Source organism: Mesoplodon bidens (genome assembly GCF_964165515.1).
Source record: "Mesoplodon bidens genome assembly, chromosome: 12".
In the NCBI taxonomy this organism is placed as follows: domain Eukaryota; kingdom Metazoa; phylum Chordata; class Mammalia; order Artiodactyla; family Ziphiidae; genus Mesoplodon; species Mesoplodon bidens.
Genome location: NC_138168.1, coordinates 72217474 through 72232921, shown reverse-complemented (window position 1 = coordinate 72232921; position 15448 = coordinate 72217474). Strand labels below are relative to the sequence as shown.

The 15448-nt window shown below is 41.4% G+C and overlaps 1 protein-coding gene across 17 annotated transcripts in view; it reads left to right on the top strand.

The window, feature by feature from the left end:
- HIVEP2 (HIVEP zinc finger 2) overlaps positions 1–15448 on the top strand; it is a 196041-nt gene that overhangs the window by 159060 nt on the left and 21533 nt on the right. For 15 of the 17 annotated variants that reach the window (XM_081251276.1, XM_081251271.1, XM_081251285.1 and 12 more), the window contains 4 exons: positions 562–676; positions 2363–2456; positions 8514–8558; positions 9263–14818. In XM_081251276.1, coding sequence (XP_081107402.1) covers positions 9650–14818 — 5169 coding nt within the window. In that variant the 5' untranslated portion in view covers positions 562–676; positions 2363–2456; positions 8514–8558; positions 9263–9649. The remainder of the gene's footprint in view (positions 1–561; positions 677–2362; positions 2457–8513; positions 8559–9262; positions 14819–15448) is intronic. The other 2 variants (XM_081251277.1, XM_081251278.1) reach the window with 2 other exon arrangements.

Below are 15448 nucleotides of genomic sequence, written 5' to 3'. Positions count from 1 at the left end.
TCCTTTATTCCATTGTTTAAAAAGTATGCTATGTGAACTGCTGATTTCTAGGAAACATAAGCATGAGTTGTAATACCAAATTCTCAAAAACTGTTTGAGGAAATATTTTTCTTTTATTTTGATGAAGAAACTGAGGCACAAAAACTCAATTAAAATTAATGCAAAAACAAATTTCTGAGATGGTTATCTCTATGTCTTTATTTTAATAGTAACAATAATTACCTCCCTTGTAGAGGCCACTACTAATTCAACTGCAACAAAATGATTTGTGCAAAATCCCCAAACTTGGTGTCACATCTTTCATGTTAATATCATTTAGATCTTTGCTTTAAAATCACACTAATTACCTGGAAGTTTCTGTGAGGTAAAATATAAGTACAACATTATGACCACCGCTTTTTTGTTCTTCAAGGGAAAACCGATCATTGAAGAGGTCATGCCTAGCAATCCAGACAACAGAAACAATTTTCAAATCCCCTTAGTGAGTGAAAAGCGGGATCTTCTAAATCTAAAATTCCAGATATATGTGCATATCATGAGACAACTATTTTCTATTTCCAGGAGCCATAGTCCTGGAGATTAAGACTGGAAAAGTAGAGTCAGAACTGGGAACACTGCCCCTGACACAGCTTGTCTGGAGGACTTACGTGCTCTCTTTTGCCTGTGGAAGCTGTTGGTAGGAATGATGGTTTCTGGTTTAGGGAATGGTTGGGTGCTTGTCTATATTTGCAACACAGCTGGAAGGAGTGGGTGTCAGTGATAGCCTTCTGAGGATTAAGTTCTCCTTTACTCTTTTAACTCTTAGTTCAATGACTGTGGGATTGCCAATCATAGGTAGTCACTGAATACTGCAAGTTGTTGTTCCCTATAAATAGCTGTATCTATAGAATCTTGGCCCATTTATGTCTTGGGTGAATTCTGTTCAGAGTGCAAAATAGCTCCGTGATTTATTCTTTTTTATCTGCGAGATGCCATGCTTTACTTTAGCTTAGGTCGTGTTGCCAACATACAGTTTTGTTTTGTTTTTTTAGCATTTTAACTTGTTTTTTTTTTTCAAAAGAGGTGCTCTTTGGTTTGTTAATATGGATGTGGTTAATTATCATATATATATATGAAGGACCCCACCACTGTTCTCTCAGTGTTTAATCAATCATGTTCTTTGGCTTTGATGAAGCTTTCAATTTTGAGAATGGTAGAGCTTGTCAAGAGTCATTTAAGTGCCAGCAAATGGTTGATTTGAGGCAAGAAGAACAAAGTTAAAAAAGAAAATAAATCTAGCATTCACTTAATAATTTGCCCTTTGCAGCAACAGAATCTTATCTGACCACCCACATTCATCTGGCTGCTGACGTGGTTCTTGCTTCAATTGCAGAAGCTATTTTTGCACCTTTTGTGTCTTTTGAGGAACCGAGTGGGCCTACTTGCTTATAATGATTCATGTTGCAAAGTGCACAGGGTGTCCTGAAGTGCTACTGCAGTGATGTGCAGAAAGGAGGAGAAAATTAAAGCTAACTGCTTCCTTTAAGCATTTTGAACGTTCACATGACGCGGTAGTAGATTAAGGCACATTTTAACTGTCCTGACTTGATGCTTTAGTCCTTCCTATGAAACACAACTTGTCTGGAAGAAAGAGCAATGTTTTTAAAAATGAACAAATATACAATAGATATCTATGGATATGTAGTAATATTTTTATATGAGCCTTTTTTACCAGGAGATAAACCATCTTAAGATGGTTGACTGATTAATCTATTTGGATTAAGTAGTTTGACTGACCTTCTATGCTTTTTTTTTTTTTTTTTGGATCAGACTTGAATACATTAATTCTAAGTATGAGAAAGTTCCTTTCTTTGTTACTTTCCAGAGTTTGTTATGTCTCAGGATTTTACTTTGGTTGGTTTTGGCTTCCTATTTTAGAAATTAATTTTAGCACAGAACATAACATTACTGAAATAAACTATAGAAAAGAATTTTCTATGAGGTTCTTCATCCTGTGGAGTTTAGTTGCTGGTGCACCAAAAGAAGTTTTGTGGGAATCTCAGCTTTAAGACAGGATTGTATCGTGGATTGCAGTGGCATAATTTCTAGTTCCAATACATCGTTTTAACTCTAGCATTATTTTCCAAATTGCTTCCACGTTTGCTGTTACAGGCAATTCTCTTATAATGCAAGTACTTATTCAAAAGTTTTAAACTATGTGAAAAGAAAGGAAATTTTTTCTTGAAAGAAAAAATCTTCTCGAGAGGTCCAGTTCCAGATTTTCTTTTCTCAAGGAAGGCATTTCTATGAGTGAAGAATAAGCATGTCTGTTAAATTCACTTCAAGTGTCATCATTTAAAAAATCTTCTTGTTCATTTTTTAGATTCCCAGAAGTTGTGCATGAGTTCCTGTGGAGAGAGTGGCATCGTGGATAGCAAAGACGGTTATGATGCAGTTTTTTGATATGAGGATAACAGGTTAATAATATTCTATTGTTTTTACATTGAACTTGAAAAGCAGTTTTAACTTACTGCACACCAGTATGTGAATTGACTTTGTCTTCCAGTCTGGGAAGAAACAATGTATATGCTATTTGGAGAGAAATATAGTGAAAGTTTTGTTTTGTTTTTCATAATAGTCCAGTTTTAGTTATAATTTGCTTAATTGAGATAGCCTCATTTAAGAGAATTACTTTCTGGCACAGTTTACTTTCATGCAAAATTCTATGTAGTAAATCCTAATAACGTTTGTTATAGAATGGGGACACATTGCACCAGAAGAGCAAAATCATAGTTGTAAAAAAATTGCCAAGAAACATTTATGACAAAATATTAAAATTAGCATGCTATAGTCAAAATAAGTCATAAATACTCTGAACAGATATGCAAACTATCTGCACTCATTGTAGCCAACATGGAAAAAAATATAGTTCAGTTTTCCATTAGGCTTTAAATGTCAAATTAGATTTTAATATATGTCCAATTAGAGGGTGATCATCACAATCTCTTTACTTTTCTCCAAAAGTTCTCTGAATTGCTTGGCAGGGTTTTTTATCGTATACAGTATCCTCCTCATATTGGCGACTTGCTCCATTTAGGGAGAACTAGGGTTGTTATGGGAGTTTTTACTAATAAAAGAAGCATTTATAATGAATTTGGCTCTCAGGAAGGTGCCTTTTTTTAATCATCCTGTGGAAATAAGTCAGTATTCAGTTGGACTCTGGCACTGGTCATGGTTTTTCGGTAGATCCTTGTTTCCTTCATCCGGTACTCATATGTGGTAGTGACTTGCGGGTCCGTCAGCATTAAAGCAACGGTGCTCCAAGATGCTCATGTATTTCCTAAAATATTTTGTAGTTGATCTATGGCATTTTGAAAGCAAATATATGGAAATGGCCTCTAAATTTTTGTCTAGTAATTGCTATCAGAAGACATATATTTTTTTACACGTGTAATACCACCAAATTCTCAACTACAAAAACCCAAATAACCATTTTAATTTGTTTGAAATGTTTTATTATTAAAACATTGGAAGCAGAGAAGTAGTGTTTGTTGCCATCATTTTATACCATTATTATCTAGGATGTTATTATTTAATGCTCACTTGACTTTTGCCACCACTCAAGTAATGATTAATTTCCTGAGGTAAAGTTTTTTTCTGAGATAGTGTTTTTCTAAGCAAAAGATCCCAGATTGACAGTCCTGGATACTGTAGGCCTTTATTCATCTGCAGAGCTAGGCTGCCCTTCTGCCAATCCCACCCAGCTGTTATCCTGAAGAGACCTCTGTGGAGGTCTATACGGGAGGCTGTTTCTGTGCCTTTCCTTTCAGGGCCTGTCTGAGGAAATTATTTAACTGGGTGCCAGATTTATTTGAGTGGGACTGAAGCGTGGCCAAGGGAGTGGGCACACTTTTAGAAAAATGGCAACTCTTCCAAGTAATATCATTTTCTTTTCTTCTGCTCAATTCCCTTATTTCCATTACCACTGAAATAGCCACGCAGAGGGTAGTGTCTTTTTCAATATTACCCCCCTCTGAAAAATGCACTGAGCCTGCTAGACAATGCTTGCCTTTCTTTACCAACCGAAGGACTCCTATGGGCTGGAGCACCATCCACAGGAAAGCCAAAAGTTATATCCTCTTGCAAAATATCCTCCTCCTTTCAGAGCACTCAAAGGCATTAGGGAAAATTTTAAATGTCAATGTGAAGCTGTGTTTGGAATACCGTTCCTTTGTTGGCAATGGATGCCAAAAATGAATTTGCGCGGGTTTGGTTACCATATAAAGAAATCTCAGAGAATGAAATGATAACTGGCTGTTTTCTTTTCATATGAGGATTGCTCGAATATTGCATTTTTAGACATATCAATGAATTGGGAAAACCAGAGATTTACTTTTAACACATAGTTAGAGTATGAAAAATGAAATGAATCTACACAATCATAGAGAAGTAATGTAGCTGTAATTACTATGGATCTTTATAGCTCCAAGTAGATCTTTATTGAGAAAATTTTGGTAAAATTGCAGGTATATACAATAATACATTTGATGGTTTATAATAATATTCTGAGATCCAAGGAAAATATTTCCCTATCTTATAAGCATTTTCATACATTTAAGTAATACAGCACAAGCTCAGGAATTTATGCCATTGTTGGTAGAGTAAGATGGCTATGTAAAAGTATCACCTAGCAAAAAAAGACAAATGTCATTATCAAACTTTGTCTTAAACTTTGAAAGCCTTATGGATTTTCAAGTGAATTTTTTTCCCTAAGTGTAAGTTGAGGAGAGCAGCAAAGAGACTTTGAACACTAGACAGACATGCCATGCCCAGGAATAGATCTATGGTGCAAACAGTCTGCATTGCAGAATTTTTTTCAGTTTCCAAGATAAAGCAACTGAAGACAAGAGATTAATGAAAAGAGTCCATGTTCTTATTGGTTCATGAATATGATCAATAAGTTCCCAAAGGACCTATCACTCCTGTTTTCTCCAATCTACCTTGCTATACGCCTCAGAAACTCCAAGAAGGAGAGTGATTTTATGGATAGCAGTTAATTGAAGGCTGTTCAAGGATGGTGTTGGAGAGAATATTATATGCTCAGATATGTTTAAAATCTCATGTAAAGGGTTCATGTGAAATAGGAGTGATTTCCAATTCCCTAGTAATATTCTTAATTAAGTCTTTCACTGAAGTGAAAAGTTAGACACCGTAGTTCAGAGGACTGTAGACCAGAGGTGTCCCTGATACTTCTGGGATCTCCAGCTCAGACAGAAGGACAGAAGCTCTTCCCTGAACAGCAGTAGGGAGCATGGCACTGGGTTTATCTAATTTCATGATGAAATGGTAGGACATCTTAGGCAGGTTTGTCATAGAAATTTAAAAGGAGGAGGTTTTCCTGACCAAAGCTATTTGCATAATTGTCACTTTTTACTGGGATCAAAGCTGTGAATTTTAAAACATTTTCTGGATAATAAATGCTATTGGAATACAGGACGGTCTTCTGTTAAGATCGGCAAAATTGATTTTTTTAAAATAAAAATAGAAGGTGTGACTTTTTTGACGAGCCCTTTTCTAAAACTTAAACCCATCAAAAATTAAATAACTATTCTAGATAATTTTTGTTCTGACCATTAATTGTCTACTTTTGAATTTTATGTAAATCACTTTTCTTCATCTCTGGTCTGTTCTTTAATAGCAAAATATTATTGCTTTTGCTTGAAGTTTATTTGGTGATTCTCTTTTTATGATATGTTCTTAGTGAATAAGAATTGTATATGTCTGGTTTAGGGTGTAATAATTTTAATTTTTTACTATAAACCATAAAAATTAAATCTGATTTAAAAAGTTATTGCTTTGTTGCTAAATGAAAACACTACATTCTATTTAATTGTTAAATATAGTATCCCAGTCCTGTTTTTCATAAAATTTTATGTACGTGTTTAACTTGAAGTCCGTGTTTTAAGCAAAATTATATATTTTATGTAAACCAAGGAATGGGAAGTGACCATATGCCTAATTTTCACTTGTGAGGTTCTTACTTTCCTTAAAAGTAATGCTTTTCAAAGAACAAAGTAAAACAGTTGTATGTCATGAGAATTAATCATGTTCTCACGAGGAGCTGTCTTCATTAATACTTTAATATAAAGATTTTGAACATCATTTACACTATGGATTTGTTTGAAATCCATACAAAACTCAAATATTCTCCCAGGACCATGAAATATTCAAGCATTGGAAGTATTGGAGTCAAGTGAAAATATTTAGGAGAAAATATTCTTGAAGATGTATTATTTTACATTGTGATAAAACTTAGCAGTTGAGCTGGGGGTGGCAGGTGCTAGTTGGGGAGGTGAGACCCCCTTAGCCTTGGCGGTCTGCCAAACCTGGATTTGATTCTGGTTCTGACCCTAAGTATCATCCCCAACTGTATATATGGGTAATAACACCTGTGTCATAGGACCGTCATGAAGCTCTATACCAGTATAACTCTACCAGTGCATGTAGTAAGCACACAGTAAACAGCAGTCATCATCCTTGTTATCACCATCAACAGAACTGCATGCATAGATCAATACCATGATAATAAATATGAAAAGCAACCTAGAAGTTATTCAGTTCAAGCTCTGACTCCTAATTAAGGAAAGATGTGCAAAAGCTTCTGACTTAAATTGGAAATACACTGTACTTCACTTTGGAGGGTGTTACCTCTAAAGGTCTGACAGAGATTGTGTCTACATGAACCTTAAGTATGTAGTTAATTAAACAAAAATTCAGCCAATTTGGGCTTAACGATGCTTATTCTTCTTATCTGCATTGAAGTCTAACGAAGCCATCACTTCTCTTTCAGTGTTTGCCTCTTTACCTATAGAAGGATTCATAGGAAAATCACTGTGCGGGGGAAAAATGTAATTCAATAGTAAAACTTTTTAGCAAACCAAAGTTAATATGCTTGTTGTTTAGTTTTCTGACAACTGCTTTACAAACCTACTGTGCTTCATGGCTATTAGCAGAAAGACTTTTTGATTATAGATACCTTGCTACAAATACGTGGGGGCTTCTGATTTCTCATCCAAAAGATTTATTGTTCCTGTGGGAATTTCCATGTTTTCCACCCTTTCTAAGTGCAACTACTATCATCATCAAAGTAGCACTCTGTATTAGGGAGCAAATTGGTCATGGAAATAAAATCAGTATTTGAGTTTTAGTTTGGGAAATTACAGAACGTTTACATGGTGGCATCCTTTTTCTTAACCAGTATTTTATTTAAAATGTGAACATGCCCGGGTTAAAAAAATAAGCAAAAATAAAGATTACCAAAAATCATAAGGTTAAAAGTAGAAATCCCTTCCTGTGTCCCTTCTTCTGACTCCCTGGCTCCATTTATGTGATTTAACCAATGTAAAAGCTGTTTGGCATCCTTGCAGAAATTTTCTGTTTATTGCCTGTTTCTCTTTTACACAAATGAGACTATAAAATACATTCTAGGGTGCAATAAACTTTTTTTTTCACATCCAATGTTACTATCTCCTGAATGAGTTTTTATATTAGTACTTATAGCTATACTTAATTTTTTTAAATGGCTGGATTTTATGACTGAATTAATCCTTGTACATATAACTTTGTGCATTTGTGTACATCCGTGAGGATACATTCCAGCAATGGAATTTCTGAGCCAAAGGGTATGAGCTTTCTTACTTTGATAAGCACTTCTACATTGCCTATCAAGGAAATACCTCAGCTAGTGTTGTAATTGATAGAGTTGAGCATTGAAGTTCTCAGAATCCTCTGGGTACGACATTGGCCATTCCCTTATGGAAATTGAGTATTCACTTAAAATCTGATAGTTTCTAAGTTGTCAAGTTTTCCTGAGCCATTCATAGTCATCTGGAGGACTCCTTCACTTTGCTGTCATGCAAATTTCCTAAAAAGGATATTTATATGTTTAAATGTTTAAACCTATAGGTTAAATTTTTTAAAAACCCACTATTCTCGACTTTTTAATATCTAAAAAACTAGAACCAGGCTTGAGTCAAAAGTCTAAGATGGGGCTTCCCTGGTGGTGCAGTGGTTGAGAGTTCGCCTGCCGATGCAGGGGACACAGGTTCGTGCCCCGGTCCGGGAAGATCCCACATGCCGTGGAGCGGCTGGGCCCGTGAGCCATGGCCACTGAGCCTGCGCGTCCGGAGCCTGTGCTCCGCAACGGGAGAGGCCACAACAGGAGAAGCCCGCGAAACGCAAAAAAAAAAAAAAAAAAGTCTAAGATGTTTTAATATATTAATATTATATCTTAGAAAATATGAATCTGAAGTTTAAAAAGAATTTTTCTCCTTGAGTTGTTTTTGGACACAGTGTCAATCAGTATCAGGTTTACTACTCTAGTGCAGTGTTTTCTAAAGCAGTTACCTGCTGATTTTTTAGAGTACATAACATTGTGAGCCCTACATCTAATGAACATTAAATTGACATTTGCATACAACAATGTTGTACTTTAGTGGAACAATCTTTCCTAACTGCATTTATTTTCTACCCAGGAAGCGTCAAGACAATCATGCCCATGAGAACTCTAAACCATTCAGGTAATCATTATATTTTTTAATTGTCCCCAAAATATGTTTTGTTGTCCATATTATGAAGGTTTTATAACTATTTTATTTAGATGCACTTTTCTGCCTTTTCCAAAGTTCTGCAACAACCTTTGATTCTTACAGGCTTAGTCTAGCTCTAATCACTCCTAATCACCAATTTTAAGCTGTAAAATATACCTATATTTTTATTAACATTACATATAATACATATAACATTTTATATTACTGTTGTATTATATACTTATAAATTATATTATATTATATATTTAACATATATTTTATATTAGCCTATGAAATGTATCTATATAGAGAAATAGGTAGTACACTTAGCATGTAAGTCATAAAACTTGGTTAGAAATAACTCTAAATTTATTTTAATGAAGGCTTTTAAAAATCTTGTGATTTTATAAATACTATGTATCAAAAGTTTTCCTTTAAATGCTTTTCTGACCAAAATTAAGGGGTATTTTAAAGGATGACCAAAAGTTAAGCATTGAGGAGATTTATGCTTATGACTTAATGCTGTTTGAAATTAATAACCTTTAATTGTGGAATTAATGTAACAACTATAAAAAGGATTTCTTGGAGTAAAAAAATTTTCAGTTTATCCAATTTCAGGCTGTTTATTTAGGATTGGTTTGGTTTCTTGCTTGATAACTATTATGACAATCTCTTTGTGTTTCGTTTTCTTTCAGACCATTTTATCTTAGTGAAACTGGCAATTGAACTTTGCTCTAGTTGATGGGCAAAATTTCTCCTAGAATATTCATCACCCCAATTTCACCCTAGTTGAAAATATTCAAATGCCATAAGAAATCTTTATAGATTTGCACTTAGCTTTTGGATGGACATTTCTACAATGGAGAGAACTGTGTTATAGCCCTGGTCCAAGGACATTACCATCTAATGCCCATAGCCTACAGTGTGGGTGTGGAAGGTTCCAAAGAGAAGGAGCACTCAGCAAGTTTGCAGACACCCTGGAACATGGAAGCAAGGAAGCTTTGAAAGGCACAGCTTTGGAGACACTCCATGAGTCTGCACGGCTTTCAAGCAAACTAGCACTTGAGACCTTGTGTAACAAAATGGACACTGGGGACACAGCTCTAGGACAAAAAGCTACCTCAAGGTCTGGAGAAACTGATAAAGCATCAGGTAGATGGAGACAGGAACAATCAGCTGTTATTAAGATGAGCACTTTTGGCAGTCAAGAAGGACAGCGGCAACCACAAATAGATCCTGAGCATATTGGAAACACAGCATCAGCACAACTCTTTGGTTCTGGGAAACTGGCCTCACCTAGCGAAGTGGCACAGCAAGTCACAGAGAAGCAATACCCACCGCACCGTCTGAGTCCTTATTCATGCCAACATTCACTCTCTTTCCCTCAGCACTCATTGCCACAGGGGGTCATGCACAGCAACAAGCCACATCAGAGCCTTGAAGGCCCTCCGTGGCTTTTCCCTGGCCCTTTGCCATCTGTTGCCTCTGAGGACTTATTTTCCTTTCCTATACACGGCCACAGTGGTGGTTATCCTAGAAAAAAGATTTCAAGTCTGAACCCTGCTTATAGCCAATACTCCCAGAAAAGTATCGAACAGTCGGAAGATGCTCACAAAAAAGAGCACAAACCCAAAAAGCCCGGCAAGTACATTTGCCCTTACTGCAGCAGGGCGTGTGCCAAACCCAGCGTATTGAAAAAACACATCAGGTCCCATACTGGTGAGCGGCCATATCCATGTATACCTTGTGGTTTCTCTTTCAAGACAAAGAGCAATTTGTACAAGCACAGGAAGTCACATGCCCATGCAATTAAGGCAGGATTAGTCCCTTTCACAGAGTCAGCTGTATCTAAATTGGACCTAGAGGCCGGTTTTATTGACGTAGAAGCAGAAATACATTCAGACGGTGAACAGAGTACAGACACAGATGAGGAGAGTTCTTTGTTTGTTGAGGCTTCTGACAAAATGAGTCCCGGCCCACCCATGCCGCTGGATATCGCCAGCAGAGGTGTCTATCATGGGTCACTGGAAGAATCACTGGGAGGTCCAATGAAGGTGCCGATTTTGATTATCCCCAAAAGCGGGCTTCCTTTACCTAATGAAAGCTCTCAGTATATTGGCACTGATATGCTACCAAATCCGTCTTTAAATACTAAGGCTGATGACTCTCACACAGTTAAACAGAAACTTGCACTAAGACTGTCAGAGAAAAAAGGACAAGATTCTGAGCCATCTCTAAACCTTCTGAGCCCGCACAGTAAAGGAAGCACTGACTCTGGTTACTTTTCCCGCTCAGAAAGTGCAGAGCAGCAGATAAGCCCTCCAAACACAAATGCAAAGTCTTATGAAGAAATCATCTTTGGAAAATACTGTCGGCTTAGTCCGAGAAATACACTCAGTGTTACAACCGCAAGTCAGGAGCGCGCCACGATGGGTAGGAAGAGCACCATGGACTCATTACCTCACGTCAACACCAGGTTGGATGTCAAGATGTTTGAAGATCCTGTTTCACAGCTGATCCCAAGCAAGGGAGAGATCGACCCCAGTCAGACAAGCATGCTGAAATCCACTAAATTCAACAGCGAGTCAAGGCAATCCCAGGCTATTCCATCATCTATCAGGAATGAAGGAAAACTTTATCCAGCCAGTTTCCAAGGCAGCAGCCCAGTTCTCCTAGAAGCTCCTGTTGACTCTTCACCCCTTATTAGAAGCAACTCAATGCCAACTTCTTCAGCAACTAATTTAAGTCTTCCTCCTTCTTTGAGAGGAAGTCACTCATTTGATGAACGGATGACTGGCTCTGATGATGTGTTCTATCCAGGGACTGTAGGAATACCCCCTCAGCGCATGTTAAGAAGACAAGCGGCTTTTGAGCTGCCTTCGGTACAGGAGGGGCACGTGGAAGCAGAACACCACGGCAGGATGTCAAAGAGCATCACAGGTCCATCCTTGAAGGAAAAGAAATTGATTCCCGGGGACAGGGTTGGGTATGACTATGATGTCTGTCGGAAGCCCTATAAGAAGTGGGAGGATTCTGAGGCACCGAAGCAGAGCTACAGGGATGTTTCCTGCATCAGCCCCTTGAAACACGGTGGAGAGTATTTCATGGATCCCTCGGGGCCGTTGCAGGGACTGCCAACCATGTTTGGAAGTACTTGTGAAAATCGAAAACGCCGGAAAGAGAAGAGTGTAGGGGACGAGGAGGACACCCCAATGATCTGCAGTAGCGTCCTCAGCACGCCCCTGGGCATCACGACTTCAGATTTCGAGCCCAAGCTGCAGATGCAGGAAGGAGCCAGGAGTGGATTCGGCCTGGCTGGCCAGGAAAACCCTTCTCATGGTCACTCGGAGCGCTTTGACCCGTGTCGACCCCCGCTGCAATCTGGAAGTCCATCGCTTGGGTCCGAGGAGTCACCCGCAGCTGCTGACTCAGACAAGCCGTCCGACGGAGGGGGCAGGAAACCTCCCGGCAATGTGATCTCTGTGATTCAGCACACGAACTCGCTGAGCCGCCCCAATTCATTTGAGAGGTCCGAGTCCGCTGAACTTGCCGCTAGCGCCCAGGAGAAAGCCTCGTCCCCTTCCGAGACCTGTGACAGTGAGATCTCAGAGGCCCCGGTGAGCCCAGAGTGGGCTCCGCCCGGGGAGAGCCCGGAAGGCGGGGGGAAGCCGTCCCCTTCGCAGCAGGTCGCGCAGCCACCCTACCACGCGCAGCCCCGCCTCGTGCGTCAGCACAACATCCAGGTCCCCGAGATCCGCGTGACCGAGGAGCCTGACAAGCCAGAGAAGGAGAAGGAGGCCCAGAGTAAAGAGCCCGAAAAGCCGGTGGAGGAATTTCAGTGGCCCCAAAGAAGTGAGACCCTCTCCCAGCTCCCGGCCGAGAAGCTGCCGCCCAAAAAGAAGCGTTTGCGGCTCGCGGATATGGAGCACTCCTCCGGGGAATCCAGCTTTGAATCCACAGGCACTGGCCTCTCCCGCAGCCCCAGTCAAGAAAGTAACTTGTCGCACAGCTCCAGTTTCTCCATGTCTTTCGAAAGAGAAGAAACCATGAAGCTTGCGGCACCTCCCAAGCCGGATGAGTTCGGGAAGCACTCAGAGTTTCTGACGGTCCCTGCTGGTTCATACTCATTGTCCGTCCCCGGCCACCACCACCAAAAGGAGATGCGACGCTGCTCCTCCGAGCAGATGCCTTGTCCTCACCCCACGGAAGTCCCAGAGATTCGGAGCAAATCATTTGACTATGGGAATCTGTCCCATGCTCCGGTGGCAGGGGCGTTGGCATCCGCCTTGTCCCCATCCCGGGAGAGAAAGAAATGCTTTCTGGTGCGACAGGCTTCTTTCAGTGGCTCTCCCGAGATCGCCCAGGGGGAGGCCGCCGCGGATCTGAGCGTGAAGCAGGAACAGCTGGAACATCTGCACGGCAGCCTCAGGTCCACGTGGCACCACGCCCCGTGCTCTGTGCTTCCTGCCCTCCAGGCAGAGGACCCAGGGAAGCAGGTGGTGGGTCCTTGTGCCCAGCTGAGCTCAGGACCACTCCACCTGGCCCAGCAACAGATCATGCACCTGGAGAGTCAGGAGTCTCTGAGAAATCCCTTCATACAACCGACATCCTATATTCCAAGCAAGCACTTGACTGAACAGCCACATTTATTTCCACATCAAGAGACTCTTCCGTTTCCTCCAATCCAGAACACCTTGTTTCAGTTCCAATATCCTACCGTCTGTATGGTTCATTTCCCAGCTCAGCAGCCCCCCTGGTGGCAGGCACACTTACCCCATCCCCTGGCTCAGCACGCTCCAAAGAGCTATGGAAAGCCTTCTTTCCAGGCAGAAGTTCACCCCAGCTACCCCTTGGAGCCTGTGGCGGAGCACACTGGAAAGAAATCCGCTGATTATGCGCACACGAAAGAGCAAACCTACCCGGGTTATTCAGGAACATCAGGGCTACACTCCAAGAACCTTCTTCCAAAGTTTCCGTCAGGGGAGAGCACCAAGTCAACAGATACTCCCTCCGAGCAGGCTCTTCAAGAAGAGTTCACCTCAGCAAACGCTGGGCCTTTACAGTCCTTACCAGGAACAGTGGTTCCTGTTAGGATCCAGACCCACGTACCGTCCTATGGGAGCGTCATGTACACAAGCATTTCTCAGATGCTTGGGCAGAACAGCCCTGCCATTGTCATATGCAAAGTCGACGAGAATGTGACCCAGAGAACACTGGTAACCAACCCGGCCATGCAAGGGATAGGATTTAACATTGCCCAGGTGTTGGGGCAGCACGCAGGTTTGGAAAAGTGCCCCATCTGGAAAGTACCTCAGACCATACCCCTTGGCTTGGAATCCTCGATCCCCTTATGTTTACCTTCCACCTCTGACAGCGTCGCCACCCTGGGAGGCAGCAAGCGGATGCTTTCTCCAGCCAGCAGCTTGGAACTCTTCATGGAAACAAAGCAGCAGAAAAGGGTCAAGGAGGAGAAGATGTACGGACAGATCGTGGAGGAGCTCAGCGCCGTGGAGCTGACCAACTCCGACATCAAAAAGGATCTCTCCCGCCCACAGAAGCCCCAGCTCGTTCGACAGGGCTGTGCTTCTGAGCCGAAGGATGGCTTGCCGTCAGCGTCATCGTCCTTCTCCTCGCCGTCCCCCTCCTCATCTCAAGACCACCCGTCTGCCAGCGTGCCCTTGAGGGAGCCCTTCCCTGCAAGCTCCAGGGCCCCCGCTCTGGGGCAGAAGTCCAGTGGGCCTTCTGAAAGCAAAGAGTCCTCCGACGAGTTAGACATTGATGAGACGGCGTCTGATATGAGCATGAGCCCCCAGACTTCCTCACTGCCACCCGGGGATAGTCAGCTTGAAGAGCAAGGGAAGGGCCAGAAGCTGCCTGCCGGCGTGCTGGTCCCCAGAGCGTCTGACCCAAGCGGGAAAGTGGCAAATTCGACTCTTCTTTTCACGGACGTGGTAGATTTCCAGCAGATTCTGCAGTTCCCCAGTCTGCGGACAACAACGACTGTGAGTTGGTGCTTCTTGAATTATACAAAACCCAATTACGTGCAACAGGCCACCTTCAAATCCTCGGTATATGCTTCATGGTGCATTAGTTCCTGTAACCCAAACCCATCAGGATTGAACACCAAGACCACGCTGGCTCTTCTGAGGTCCAAGCAAAAAGTCACCGCAGAAATTTATACCCTGGCTGCTATGCACAGGCCTGGAGCCGGCAAGCTTACGTCATCAAGTGCTTGGAAGCAGTTTGCTCAGGTAACAAATATTGTTTCTGAAAGCATTCTGTGTTGTGGATTTGATTGCTGAGCAGAATACGTAGTGAAGGACGTACGGAAAAAAACATACAAGTAAAATGAAGACCAGAGTTGGGGAGGGGGTCCTCTGCAAACAGGCCTTACCCACTGACCCTGAACTTAGTTATGAGGGGTCAGTACCAGTCAATACTTAGGCAAGTACCAAGCACAAAGTGTCTCCTCAGCCGGGTGCAGTGAAATCCCACCGCAGGGACTAATTCCTTTGAGTTCCTCTCCGTTCCGACCTGTGTTAGTGACCTAGCAGACCAGCTTTCCTTTGATGTGAGGACTTCAGGAAATTGTGAAATGAGGTCATAGAACAGGGAGTGGACACAGGAGAGGAAAGATCAGGAAGGAGGCTGCAGGGCGTTAGAACTGAACTTGGCGAACTTCTGAGGGAGGGGTGGTTCCCACTGGCTCTCGTTTTACTAAAATTTATTTTTAATATATTTCTCTCAAAACTCATTTTTCCAAGGGATTAGCAGGTTCATTCCTACATGAACAATTATTGCCTTACATGTAGGATTATAAAAATATTAATAAGGGCCACTTTGGAATTTATGCTAAATTAATAAAGAAATACATGGAGGTC